The following is a 13234-nucleotide window of genomic DNA, read 5'->3' as shown; positions in this document are numbered from 1 at the left end:
CATTTCTTGCATTTTAGCTATCCCTAGTTTATTTCCTCTTATAGTGCAAACTGGACCACCAACGCATGTGACTAGCCAGTAGGCTGAGCCCATAGGCTGCCATGCCTGCGCCCACGCCAGACCTCGGCCCACGAGAGAGAAGTTTCCCACGATCCGAACGGTGCCTAGCCCATGAAAGGTTCCTGGAACTTTCTTTTTCGCCTTCTTCTTTTCCTGTTAGTTTGCATACACGGTGTACCGTCATCTCACTGCTTCGCCCCCTCCCCGTTTTCCCTTCTTCCAGTCGTTCTCCATCACCTGTCGCGCTCTCTCTCTCTCTCTCCCCCCTCGTTCTCCATCCCGATCTAGATCCCACAGTCTTGCTTTTGTGCAGAGCAACGATGGCGGCACCGCGAGCTAGGGGAGCGCAGGAGGGGGAGCAGCGGCGTCTTCCGGGGCCGCCTTGGCGGCATGGAAGGGGACGAAACGGCCGTCGTGGCGGCGGTGGAGGCTGAGGTTGTGGGGTCGGTGAAGACGGAGGAGCACATCATGATCCAGATCGAGGTAGGGGGGTTGAACACACGATTCATCCATTGTCCCTTCTTTTTTTCGAGATCCAAAGCAAATTCTTCGGTTCTACTACCTCTTTTTTTAAGATTGCATCCACTGATACTGTTTCTTTTGCAGTCCCTGAACAAGAAGTACGGCAGCAACGTGCCGCTGCTCCTGATGAATTCCTTCAACACCCACCAGGACACGTTGAAGGTAGATTAATTACCATCATCCAAATCACTTCTGACATTGGCGATTGGAAGGCTGTTTAAAAAAATACCAATTCCCTCGTCATGCTGATTCATACATTTGCGCCGCAGATTGTCGAGAAATACGCCAATTCAAACATCCAAATCCATACATTCAACCAGGTATGTCAAGCCATATATCCTGATTTGTTGTTTCAATCAGGTATGCTTATGACATTTACGAATTCTGTTCTGATATGCAGAGCCAGTATCCTCGTGTCGTGGCCTTCCAGGGGAAGGACCGTCAAGGATGGGTGGTAAAACATTCATATGCATCGCCCGTTAAGGATGGCTGGCCGACGAGTTCTGAATATTGTTACGTTGAAACTCCAATTAGTGTATACAGTGAGATATAACGAGTGATTGACAAAAAACTACCAGTTTAGGGGTTTGCGCCCCACAGAACTATCACTTTTTTAAAAATGACCGAAAACTATCAAAAAAATGTAAAAACGTGACAAAAAACTACCAGGTTGATTGAATGGTGGTTTTGACCGTTTTAACCGCGATTCTGACGTGAGTGGCCCACGTGCCAGGCTGGCGGCCCGCCTAACGGCTAACGGCGCGCGCGCGGCCGTTAGAGCCGCTCGTCGGTCGCACCTGGTCGGGACCAGGTCATAACCTGGCCGACCGGGCCGCTCGTCCCCACCAGCTCTCTCACTTTCCCCCGAGCTCACTCAACTCCTCTCTGCTCTCCTCTGCTTCTGTTTCTTCTTCTCGCGCTCCGGCGACGCCGTGACCATGCCGTCGTGGCCGAACAGCAACGAGACGTTGGATCATGCAGATGGAGTACTTTGTAAGTCATCTTAGTCTATCCTCTCCCTCTCCTGTCTGGTCTGTTCTAGGGTTAGGGTAGGGTTAGGGTTTGAAGATATTTGAGATTTTTCCATTTAAGTTGATATATCTGAGTTGTTCTTGATATAGATATGCTTTTGCTTTTGCAGCAAACTCCTGACACTGTGATAGACCCTAGTTTCTATGGGCTTGTGACTGAATCTGACAGAAGGTGTATCCTGCACAGGCAGAGGGCGGGCAAGTTTGTGGCATTTGAAGGCACTGACACTGGCAGGAGATTCATAGGATGTGCTACTGAGGTAATGGACCAAGTTGGTGTGGATTTGATTAGTTTGAATTTCTGCTATGTAGTGGAAACAAAGTGTTTAGTTGCTGTTATTCTGAATTTTCCTTAAGTCTGAAAACATTGGTATGTCTGAATACTTTACTTGTAGTAAAGAGCACTGGAAACATGTATGAATATTGTACTTGTAGTATAGAACTAACTAGCTAGTGTAGCTTATATCATTATTGTTTATGATTTGTTATTCTGAATTTGATTGTTCACTGTAAAATTAAGAGTAATTGATTTTCAGGATGGTGTGAACTGTGGTGTTCTGGAGTGGGTAGATGCCCCCTGGCCTGTAATTCTGCAAAGGTGCTTAAGCAAGCTCTGGGATATGTATCATGAGCAGAACCTTGGTAGAGCCCAGGATAATGAGGCTCATGGGATAGAGGTTGCAAAACTGCAGAAGGAGCTTGCTTCTCTGGCCAATCAGTATAGCCAGCTGGTGGATGATGTGTCCAAGTTGTTTGATTATCAGGATGGAATCAAACCTCATGACATGGGTTGCACAAGCCAGGCAATCAATGAACTGAAGGAGAAGAAGAAGCAACTTGAGGAGCAGGCAAAGATTGAGCTTCAAATGGAGAAGCTTAAGCTCAAGAAAGAACAAAGGTGCATCCTTCAGAGTCAAGCTGATATAATCTAGAACACAAGGAAGGCCATGAAGGCGCTAGAGGTGGAGAAAGATCTCCTTAAAGAAGAGAAGAAGAAGCTGGAGAATGTCATTGCTGAGCTCCTTAAGGTTGGTCATGGGTGCAAGGAAAAACTGGACAAGATAAAGGAAGTTGTGATGGAGGAGTGAAGTGGCAGCTCTCTGGATGGTAAGTATATATGAGGCCTATATATATAATTGGCCTAGGAATGATCAGTCTGATGCAAATATGCCCTGATCTACTTATGAATTACCTTTGAACTACCTAAGAACTGTAATGGGTTCAGATCATTTTGGTTGGTGTGGGGGTGGTGTTTGCCCTGATCTGTACTGCCCAAATATTATCCTGATGCTGAGAACTGGTGCTAAGTTAAGTTAAGAACTAAATTATCTAAGTCTGATGTAGTTTATTTGTGTGTGTTGTATCATAAGTTCTTGCTGAGATCTGTTTACTTCATAAATTGCTTCATCACAGGTCCCATATATAGCATTTAGTCTTACATAGATAGGACATGGACACTGAAATTGTTCAAAGACACTTAAACTGACAGAACTGAATCTCACTGAGATTGCAAACACCCTGATAAACTGACAGAACTAAACTGACATAACTGAATCTCACATAGATCTGGCGATAACTGAATCTGAAACTTACTGTTTCAGATTGTTAGGCCCCTGCCCTGCTATGCGACCTGACCGTCGCACCTCTTGCTTGACTTGAGTGGTAGGTGGCAGCTCTAGCACCTCCTCTTCGTCTCCATCGATGACGATGATGGGAGGAGGACGTCGGCGAGCCAGCAGTGCTGGTGGGGCGATGTTCTGCACGTCCTCGTCGGCGTTGCCCATAGTAGTTTGAGTTGCAGCTTGTGCTAGAGGGATATAGCGGTGGGCTGCCCACCGTTCCCTCTGCCCAGCATCGCCGGAGTCCGCCTCCTTCATTGCCCACAGCAACATGTCGATGGGCATGATACCCTTACCTGGGGTTGCATAGCGCTGGTCCATGCGCTGCTTCTCCTCAGTCGTCGCCTTCTTCCTCACCTCTTCTGATGCATCCACAAGCCCTTGTACGCTGTTGTATCTCATGGCAATCTTCATGTACTCGAGGAAGAGGTCTTCGTCGCCGCGAGCCGACCCAAAAAGCATGGCAACCCAGCCCTTGCCGGTGGGGAAGGGGTTCAGCCATGGGTCTGGCGTAGAGGAAGAACCAGCCATGGATGTAGGTGGAGTGAGGTTTTCGAGAGAGAGGTAGAGTGAGCAGAGATAGAGTGAGCTGTTGGGCTACTTAAATGTTGGAGTGGAGGAAGTGCGGTGGAGTGTGAAAGTGAGGTTTTCGAGATTGAGTGATGAGAAATGGTGGTAGTTGTGTTGCAATTAAAGTCTTTGTTGAAACCCAGCAACTTGGAACTTGTGTGCTCAAACAGTGGAGTAGTTGATGGTCAAACAGTGGAGTATTTCAAAAATTAGAGTGACCAAAAAATCACATTTCAGCAAAGCCCAAGTATAGAAACATTCAGATAAATGCAGATAGATGGATTCAGGCATAAGTTCAGACTTAAAAATATTGTGCCATGGATACATTTCTTAGAAAATAAGCATAGTCTTTATCATAGATTTTCCAACAACCCAAATATAGATGGTTCAGAAAATAAGCATAGTCTTTAACATGAGTACTCTCTTTAACAGATTCAGGCAGCCACATTGCATCGTCTTCATCACGGTTGGTGCATCTCCTGAACTGCATCCTTCACTGCAATCATAAAGTTCAGAAAGTTCAGAAGAAGACAAGATTCAAAGCAAGACTAAGAACAAGATTCAGGGCAATATTGAGCACAAGACAAGCAGATTCGGAAACACCACAATTTAGTCAGAAACTACCGCGTAGAACTAATCCCAATCCTGTCTTCCTTCTGCTGCAGCCAGGATCTGAGTCCATCTCTTCCTTGTTGCTTGGAATCGATGGAAAGAAGCCCTGTCTCTGGCCCACCAGATGATTAGTTCATCTGTGATGTTGGTTCCTTCTGGGAACACCTCCTTGAACTGCTTCACGTCATTCTGGTTACGTTCCGCCATAATCATGGCAGCAATCCTCTGGCGTCGCTCCTATGCCTGTGCTCGACGGTTGGCCCTCCTTTCAGCCCTAGCAACCTCGTCTTGTTCATCAACTACCTCTCCTAACTGTGGATCCATCAGTGGCAGCTAGGTTTTGGTCAAGGGGAATGAGGCGCAGGGATCCAGTGGTTTCTGGTGGCCTCTCTTATGTACACACTGTGGCAGGCTTGGTGGGTTAGTTAGGTCCAACACGCAAGCCCACCATCAGGCCCACGGTACACCACAAATTTGATACAAGTACAGTGAGGTTCGGTCAGGTTCACCCAAATTCAGACATACTCATGCAGAAAAGTACAGACAGGTTCAAAACAAAGAGAAACAGGTTCTAAACTAATTCAAACAGGTTCAAAGAGAGAAGTTCTACCTTTTTATAGTGTCAGTTACCACTGGCATAGAAATAACCCCTCAATCTACTGCTTGCAAACCTCTTCCTTTTGTTACCAGCCAAAACCTCTGAAGTTGCAGCAACAGATCTTGGTGCACTGAATTCCTTGCCTCTCCCTCCACCTGTAGGCCTACCCCTTTTGGCAGCAGGAGCTGGTGCTCTTGCACTAGGGGCTGGTGCTCTTAGAGTTTGTATTGGAGCAGATGGAGCAGGTGCATAGACTGCCCTGTTTTCCTACATTAAAGGTCCAACTTAACTTAGATTAGACTATGTAAAAGGAAACATTGCTCTGATGCTTGATAATTACCTGGTGTTTGTTTTTCCTCATTTGTAGTTTAGGCCTAAGAGTCTTATTGCAACTTGTATACTTGTGTCCTTCCAACCCACAATTTTCACAGGTAATTGTTCCCATCCTACTGGTGTCTCTTGGGGCAGGAACTTCAAACTCTCCTTTCCTCCTTGCAGTCTGTTTTCTGCCTGCCTTTTCTTTGAACACAGGAGGTTCAATGTCTGGAGTGTTTGTGTGAGGCCAGAAATCTGGACCAAGAACAGGGTATATAATTTCTTTGTATGTCTCCAAATAAAGTGGCTTCTTGAAAAAGTCATTGACATAGTCCTCAGGATGCAGCTTTTGCTTTGTCAGTACAGATATGCCATGACTGCAAGGTACACCAGTCATGTTCCATCTCTTGCAGTCACATGTATACCCTTCCATGTCCACACAATACTGTTTTTCTTTGCTAGTAACTTGCCAAATTGTTGGACCTGCTCTGTCAGCCTGACAATACTTGGCATACTGCTTGTTCTCTTCTAAAATCTCTGAGTAGGTTGGTGTGATTGTCCACCTGCTAATTTGTAACTTCTCCCTAATTTGTTGCCTCTTGATCATTAGCTTGGTCCTAATCCCTTCAAACATTGTCCTTATTGGTTTGGCCCTAATATCCAGTATCATCTTGTTGAAGACTTCACTTAGATTGTTCACAACTAAATCTGTTTTGCAAGTATGATCCATAGCAAACCTAGCCCAAGTAGAGACCTCAATTTTTTTGAGCCATTTCCAAGCATCCTCAGACTGTGCTTTCAGCTCTGCCATGCCTAGTTCATGCCCATGTTTAGTGTAGGAGTAGCTAGCCTTGTCAATACACTTCTTTAGTTCCTGGCCTCTAAATCCAGCAGATTGAAAATTTGCATATATGTGCCTAAGGCAATACCTTTGAGGTGAATCAGGGAATACCTCATTTATTGCCTTAAGCAAGCCCTGCACATTCACAAATTATTAATACAATTGAAAAAAGTATTAACATAAATTGCTCAATGAAATTCTTCCCAACCTTTTGCCTGTCATACATGATAGTGTATGTTCCAAATTTGTTGCCACTGCCAATGCAACATCTCAATTGAGTTAAAAACCAATTCCAACTTTCACCATCTTCCTTGTCAACCACACCAAAATCTATAGGATAAATATTGTTGTTTCCATCCCTTCCTGTGGCTGCAAGAATTTGTTGTCCAGTGGTTAACTTGATGAAGCATCCATCAAGACCTATAAATGGTCTGCAACCATTAAGGAAACCTTCCTTTGAAGCTGCTAAACAATAGAACATATACTTGAATCTAGGAGTAGGTGCTGGGTTCTCTGGATCTTCAAATGTTGTTACTATACACCTGCTACCTGGGTTTGTGTCAAGAACTGCTTGAAGATAATCCCTGAGCCTCAAGTACTGTTGCTTGTGGTCACCTTGAACTACATCAACAGCCTTCCTCCTTGCCCTATATGCCACACTTCTTGATACATCCACTGAAAACTTACTCTTGGTCTTCTTAATTAATGCATCCACAGGAGATCTAATGTCTTCTCTCAATGCTGCCTCCACTGACCTTGACATCCACTTAGTAGTAACCTTTATGGACTCTGCACATGCTCCACAAGTGTGCAACATATCACACTTCTTGATGCAGAATGTTTTTTCATGAGCTAACTTAGAGGCACATATATAAAAATCACATCCCTGGGTGGCTCTCTCTGAGCACCAAACAATAATCCTATCTGGGGCATTTCTGTGGTATTGAAAATTTCTCAAAGTCCTAATGTGAAAATCCCTAAGTGCATCTCTAAACTCATACACAGTGGTGAAGCACAAGCCCTTACAAAACTGTTCTACTGGTCCTTGAAGTTTGTGATCATACCATATCCTGTCTTTCAACTTCTTATTCCTTCTCTTCCTACCACTTGGTAGTTTATAGGATCCTTCAGGCTCATCTTCTTCATCACTGATGCCATAGTCACCGGGGAAACAGTTTTCATCTGCTTCAGGGAACCAATCTGCTTTCTCCATTTTCTCAATCTCATGGTGGGATCTACTAGTTGGACCAGGTTTTCTCACTACCTTCAGTTTCTGTACCACTACTGTATCTTGTTTTGCAGCTTCATCTTCAGAGGAATACTCTGACTGAAAATCCACATTGTTCCCATCTGAACCTGAATTTGCAGCTTCATCATCAGAAACAAATTCAGACACATCAGTATCACCTTCAAAATGGTTAAGGTCAGCCTCTCTCTGCACCATGCTTTTCTTCAGCTCTTCCTTTCTGTCCATGCTTATATCCACCACCTTAGTGCAACTTTGTTGAGTGTTAATGCAATGTTCAGCAAAATAACTATCTCTGTTCTCATCTGCATTACATTCCTCAAGAGCTCCCACTACTCTTATGTTCAGAAACTTTTCATTATGAGAGTGTGCCAACATCTGCTGCACATCATCTTCACAGCATATTTTATCTAAACCTTCTAATCCTTTCTCCTCATCAAATACATAGTACATATAATCATCAGCCACAAAGCCCTCACTCCCAATAAGAGAAAGCATTGTCAAATATGATATGTCTGACTGGTATAAATTTCGAACCACAGATTCTCTGGCATTGAAATGGAACCAAATTGACCACTTTGGGTCATGAAAATTATAAAATGAAATACCTTTATTAACTGAATACAGGATTACTGAACCTAAGTAGGCACAATATTGAGTTTCTGTCAAACTGCTTTTTTCAGTTTCTTACACAACAAAGTATGCACAGTACTAACAATTTCCAAGATGACCATAACTGAATCTAACCATGCAAAAAACTAGCCTAAATTACCGATTCTCTGAATCTCTGAATATCACAACCATGCAAAAAAAACTAGGCCGTACCTGCCGCCGCTAGCAGAACGAGGAAGCTTCCGCCGACCTTGAGCTCTGCTTCTTGTCGTCGACGATGGTCGCGCCGGCGCCGACCAATCCAACCTCTGTTGCGCGCCGCTAGCGGAAGGATTAGATTCGGACTGAGAAGGCTGCTGCGCCGCGCTGCCGCCAGGAGGTATGCCTGAATCGCCGCCGGAGTTTGCATCCACAGCCGCCATGGCTGCCGACGGCTAGGGCTAGGAGCTCGGGGGAGAGTGAGAGAGCTGGTGGGGACGAGCGGCCCGGTCGGCCAGGTTATGACCTGGTCCCGACCAGGTGCGACCGACGAGCGGCTCTAACGGCCGCGCGCACGCGCCGTTAGCCGTTAGGCGGGCCGCCAGCCTGGCACGTGGGCCACTCACGTCAGAATCACGGTTAAAACGGTCAAAACCACCATTCAGTCAACCTGGTAGTTTTTAGTCACGTTTTTACGTTTTTTGGTAGTTTTCGGCCACTTTTAAAAAAGTGGTAGTTCTATGGGACGCAAACCCCTAAACTGGTAGTTTTTTGTCAATCACTCAGATATAACATATATGACTTTGAGCATGGAAGGATCAGGGTCATGCTTTAGGTGCAACATTAGGGCATCTCCAGCCGTTGGCCCCCCAGGGGGCGCCTAAAATCGCCGCCTGGGGGTGAGCCGGCGCAAAAATTGGGCCTGGGGGCGAGTTGGTCCCCAGCCGCCGCCCCCAGGGCCGCCCCAGGCACGTTTTAAAATAAAAGAAGTTCGGCGAAGTTCGGCTTAAACACGATAAATTTCGGCCAAACACGATAAATTTCGGCACATTTCGGCGAAGTTCGCGGATTTTCATTACATAGCACATATACATAAACTAATCTAAAGAAAAAACTGGCTGAAGTCACCACCGTCGCTGCCATCGTCATCGTCGGCCCTCTCCTCCTTCACGCGGGCGCCCCTACTGGACCCCTGCCCGGCGTCGCCATGGCGGACTGGTGGCGGCGCATCGTCGCCGTCGTCGTCGCTGTCGTAGATGACGACGACTCCGCCTTCGTCGCGGCCGCATCGACGCTCCGGGAAGCAAAGCAGGGCGGCGCGCTGGCGCTCCTTCGCCTTCTCCAGGCGCTCCTTCTCCATCGCTATGGAGTCCCTGCGCGCCCATTCCAGGGCCGCGTCATCGTCGTCGAGCTCCGTCGTCACCGGCGCGGCCGGCTCCTTCTCCTTCTTGACCGGCGCGAGCCCTGGCTCCGTCTTTGGCTTGACGAAGCGCGGAGGAGGAGCCGACGAGTAGGCGCGCCGGCCGCCCTCGTTGATGATGATGCCGGCGCTGCGAGTGCGCCGGCCGAGCGGCGTCTCCGCCACGGGCTCGGCCTTGACGCCGAGCAGGGCCGGAGTGCCGGAGGAATGCGATGAAGATCGGGAGGAGGAAGAAGAGGAGGAGGACCCGAACCTCCTTGGCGCCCATGGCCCGGCGCGCCGGTGCTGCGCCGGGGTGGCCACCCTCGCCGGGTACGCCAACGGCGGGTCGTTGCCGCCCTCGAGGTACGTCAGCACGCCCTCGAGTGTGCGGCCGGGGACGCCCCACCACAGGTGGCGCCCCTCGCTGTTCTGCCGGCCGCCGACCACCCTCGCGCCGTTGGTGGAAGCCAAGCGCTGCTGCTGGCGGCGCTCGAAATACGCCGCCCAAGCCGCGTGGTTGTCGGCGGCGTACTGGGGGAGGGAGAGTTGGGCGTCGGAGAGGGAGGCGCGCATGACCTCGACTTCCTCGGCAAAGTAATTTGGCTTCGCCACGGCGTCGGGCAACGGGGGAATGGGCACTCCCCCGACGCTGAGTCTCCACCCCGTCGGCCCGGCGCGCATGTCCGGCGGCGCCGGGATGTTCGCCTGGAACAGGAGCCAGGACTCCTGTTCGCGGAGCGGACGGCGGCCGAAGCCGTTGGCCGCCGCCTCGTCTCCGGGGAAGCGTTCTGCCATGGCGATGGGTTCGAGAGAGGTAGAGAGGTAGAGAGAGGGGCTGGGCGGCGGCGCTCGGGAGAGGTAGGGAGAGGGAGGGTGTAACACCCTCGATGCGACTATAGCTCCCACGTGTCGAGGCACGACTTAGAGATATAATCGCATTGAAGGCATATGTCGCAAGTTAGGCAATCTTCACAACATCCCATGTAATATAAATAATAAAGGGGAGATAACATAGTTGGCTTACACTCGCCACGTCAATCAAGTACATAAATAACATTACATCATCCAAACACTCATGGCCCGACTACGGCGCCAAAATAAAAGAGAACCCAACATGCGACAACGGTCCCAATCACCCCCAACTGGGCACCACTACTGATCATCGGGAAAGGAAACATAGTAACGTTGAGAGTCTTCGTCGAACTCCCACTTGAGCTCATACGCGTCTCCTGGAGCGGAATCATCAGGCCCTGCATCTGGTGGAATAGTAATCTGTGAGCCACAGGGACTCAGCAATCTCGCACCCTCGCGATCAAGACTATTTAAGCTTATAGGTATGGCAAGGTAAATATATAAGTGGAGCTGCAGCAAGCGACTAGCATATATGGTGGCTAACTTATCCGCAAAAGAGAGCGAGAAGAGGAGGCAAAGCACGAGCGAGAAACTAGAGAGCAACCTGCGCAAACATTACTCCAACACTGTGTCCACTTCCCGGACTCCGCCGAGAAGAGGCCATCACGGTAACACACTCAGTTGATTCATTTTAATTAAGTTAAGGTTCAAGTTATCTACAACCGGACATTAACAAATTCCCATCTGCCCATAACCGTGGGCACGGCTTTCGAAAGTTAAATCCCTGCAGGGGAGTCCCAACTTAGCCCATGACAAGCTCTCACGGTCAACGAAGGAATAGACCTCCTCCCAAGACGTTCCGATCAGACTCGGTATTTCGGTAATTCAAGACACTTCGACAGGTTAAAACAAGACCAGCAACACCGCACGAATGTGCCGACAAATCCCGATAGGAGCTGCACATATCTCTTTCTCAGGGCACACTCAGATGAGTGCTCCATACAACTAAAACCAAACCTCGAGTTTCCTCGAGGGGGCGCTGCACAGGACTCTAGTTTGGACCAACACTCAGAGAAGCACTGGCCCGGGGGGGGGGGGGTTTAAAATAAGATGACCCGCGGGCTCCGGAAACCCGAGGGAAAAAGAGGCTAGGTGGCAAATGGGAAGACCAAGGTTGGGCATTGCTGGAAAAGCTTTAATCAAGGCGAAATATCAAGGGGTTCCCATTATAACCCAACCGTGTAAGGAACGCAAAATCCGGGAACATAACACCGATATGACGGAAACTAGGGCGGCAAGAGTGGAACAAAACACTAGGCGAGAGGCCGAGCCTTCCACCCTTCACCAAGTATATAGATGCATTGAGATAACAAGATAATATAATGATAACCCAACAAGTAAAAAAAAGATGTTCCAATAAGGAACGGCCTCCAATCTTCACCTGCAACTAGCAACGCTATAAGAGGGGCTGAGCAAAGCGGTAACATAGCCAATCAACGGTTTGCTAGGACAATGGTGGGTTAGAGGTTTGACATGGCAATTTGGGAGGCTTGCAAGCAAGTGGTAGGCATCGTAGCAATGGCATAGCAAAAGAGCGAGCGACTAGCATAGCAAAGATAGTAGTGATTTCGAGGGTATGATCATCTTGCCTGCACAGTTGTCAGAGTTGACTGGATCCTCGAAAGCGAACTCAACGGGCTCCTCGTTAGCGAACTCGTCTCCCGGCTCTACCCAAACAAGACAAACAAGCAACAAGGATACAATCAACCACGTGCAAACTCAATCAACACAATGCAAAGATGATATGCTATGCGGGATGCGATGCGGGATGCAAAATGCAAGATATGACAGAAAATGCATGAACCTGGCCTCAAATTGGAAATCCAAGTGTGCCACTGGAAATAGGAGATTAAATCGCTTGAAAACGATATAAAGAACGCCGGAATCGGAGTTACGGTTTGGAAATGGCAAGCGATTCAAATATGACACCGGTCTGCGATTTACAGCAAGTAGGCATCTCAATGCAACGAAAAGAACATGCTACAGCACCCAAACATGGCATCAAAATACATGGCAGGGAAGCATTCAAGATGCTTAACAAAAGTCTAGCACTGAGCTACGGCCAATTCATCCATTAGGAGGTTCAAACAAGCATGGCAAAAACGCAAATGGTAAAACAGATCTCAGACTTGTTGAAATTAACACTTGTCTGGAATTTCAGATCATATAGCCCTCTTCGGAGCAACAAAACAACATGCTACAGGACCTGAACATGACAAAGTAAAGTATGGCATGGAGCTACTCAAAGAGCTTAACAAAAGTCCCTTAGTGACCTTAATCCAGAAGGGATCAGAAAATACAATTGCAAGCATGTGAACATAGCAAAAACATAATCAGTTTTCAGACTTAGTGAAAACTGACACATGCTGAAATATAACTCAAGTAGGCATGTTTACGAGCTCGATGCACTCACTACGGTGCAAGTCATGGCAAGGCAAGCATACACCCATCAAGAAGGCACAAAATGCAAGCTAGACATGGCAAGAACAATATCATAGCATGCACGGATCAACTACAACATCACCGGCAAAATTGCAAACAAGTTGACAATCTGCCCAGATTCACAAAGTAGCAAAAGTAGAGCTCGATTGACTCAAGCTAGGGTGCTCCATAATTGCAAACAAAGACATGGATGTATAGAGCACTAAAATATTAACAAAACTCCCTTACTGATCATCCTCAAAAGAGGCACGGATCACTAGGAAACAACAAGAACATATGGCATCATGAGATAAACAGCTCCAGGACTTAGTGAAATTACCAAGTCCCTGTAAACAGAATTAACAAGTGCACCACTTTGCAAGCTTGCACAAGTCACCACACACATCCTAAAAATACATGGGTTGCACCTCTGGAAAGATGACAAAACCCTTAACAAAACACATGTAGAACTCACGGGCATAGCATGCACACAT

General features: G+C 47.5%; 3 protein-coding genes across 3 annotated transcripts; 2 read left to right on the top strand and 1 right to left on the bottom strand.

Moving 5' to 3' along the window:
* The first annotated feature begins 191 nt into the window (after positions 1-191).
* On the top strand, positions 192-1270 carry LOC125534629 (UTP--glucose-1-phosphate uridylyltransferase). The gene is made up of 4 exons (XM_048697804.2): positions 192-543; positions 667-744; positions 852-902; positions 983-1270. The coding sequence occupies exons 1-4, from the start codon at positions 451-453 to the stop codon at positions 1133-1135; spliced, it is 375 nt and encodes a 124-aa protein (XP_048553761.2). The 5' UTR covers positions 192-450; the 3' UTR covers positions 1136-1270.
* Positions 1271-1416: 146 nt separating this feature from the next.
* On the top strand, positions 1417-2938 carry LOC147991453 (uncharacterized). The gene is made up of 3 exons (XM_087523049.1): positions 1417-1575; positions 1724-1873; positions 2150-2938. The coding sequence occupies exons 1-3, from the start codon at positions 1558-1560 to the stop codon at positions 2543-2545; spliced, it is 564 nt and encodes a 187-aa protein (XP_087379175.1). The 5' UTR covers positions 1417-1557; the 3' UTR covers positions 2546-2938.
* Positions 2939-5036: 2098 nt separating this feature from the next.
* On the bottom strand, positions 5037-8448 carry LOC147991452 (uncharacterized). Its single transcript, XM_087538674.1, has 4 exons — positions 8240-8448; positions 6377-8084; positions 5353-6303; positions 5037-5279 (listed from the first exon to the last, which is right to left on the bottom strand). Exons 1-4 carry the CDS (start codon positions 8446-8448, stop codon positions 5037-5039), a joined length of 3111 nt encoding a protein of 1036 aa, XP_087394800.1.
* Positions 8449-13234: the final 4786 nt, after the last annotated feature.

Source organism: Triticum urartu, chromosome 1A (genome assembly GCF_056163025.1).
Source record: "Triticum urartu cultivar PI428250 chromosome 1A, HENAU_Tu73, whole genome shotgun sequence".
In the NCBI taxonomy this organism is placed as follows: Eukaryota; Viridiplantae; Streptophyta; class Magnoliopsida; order Poales; family Poaceae; genus Triticum; species Triticum urartu.
Note: the sequence above shows the minus strand (reverse complement) of the source record. Positions and strands in the feature narration are given on the sequence as shown.

Coding starts and splice junctions, on each gene's coding strand:
- LOC125534629 (XM_048697804.2), top strand. CDS start 451: ATGGAAGGGGACGAAACGGCCGTCGTGGCGGCGGTGGAGGCTGAGGTT. Junction 544..666: donor ACATCATGATCCAGATCGAG/GTAGGGGGGTTG, acceptor TTTCTTTTGCAG/TCCCTGAACAAGAAGTACGG. Junction 745..851: donor CCCACCAGGACACGTTGAAG/GTAGATTAATTA, acceptor TTTGCGCCGCAG/ATTGTCGAGAAATACGCCAA.
- LOC147991453 (XM_087523049.1), top strand. Junction 1,874..2,149: donor TCATAGGATGTGCTACTGAG/GTAATGGACCAA, acceptor ATTGATTTTCAG/GATGGTGTGAACTGTGGTGT.
- LOC147991452 (XM_087538674.1), bottom strand. CDS start 8,448: ATGGCGGCTGTGGATGCAAACTCCGGCGGCGATTCAGGCATACCTCCT. Junction 8,085..8,239: donor CGTTCTGCTAGCGGCGGCAG/GTACGGCCTAGT, acceptor TGAAAAAAGCAG/TTTGACAGAAACTCAATATT. Junction 6,304..6,376: donor TCATGTATGACAGGCAAAAG/GTTGGGAAGAAT, acceptor GTGAATGTGCAG/GGCTTGCTTAAGGCAATAAA.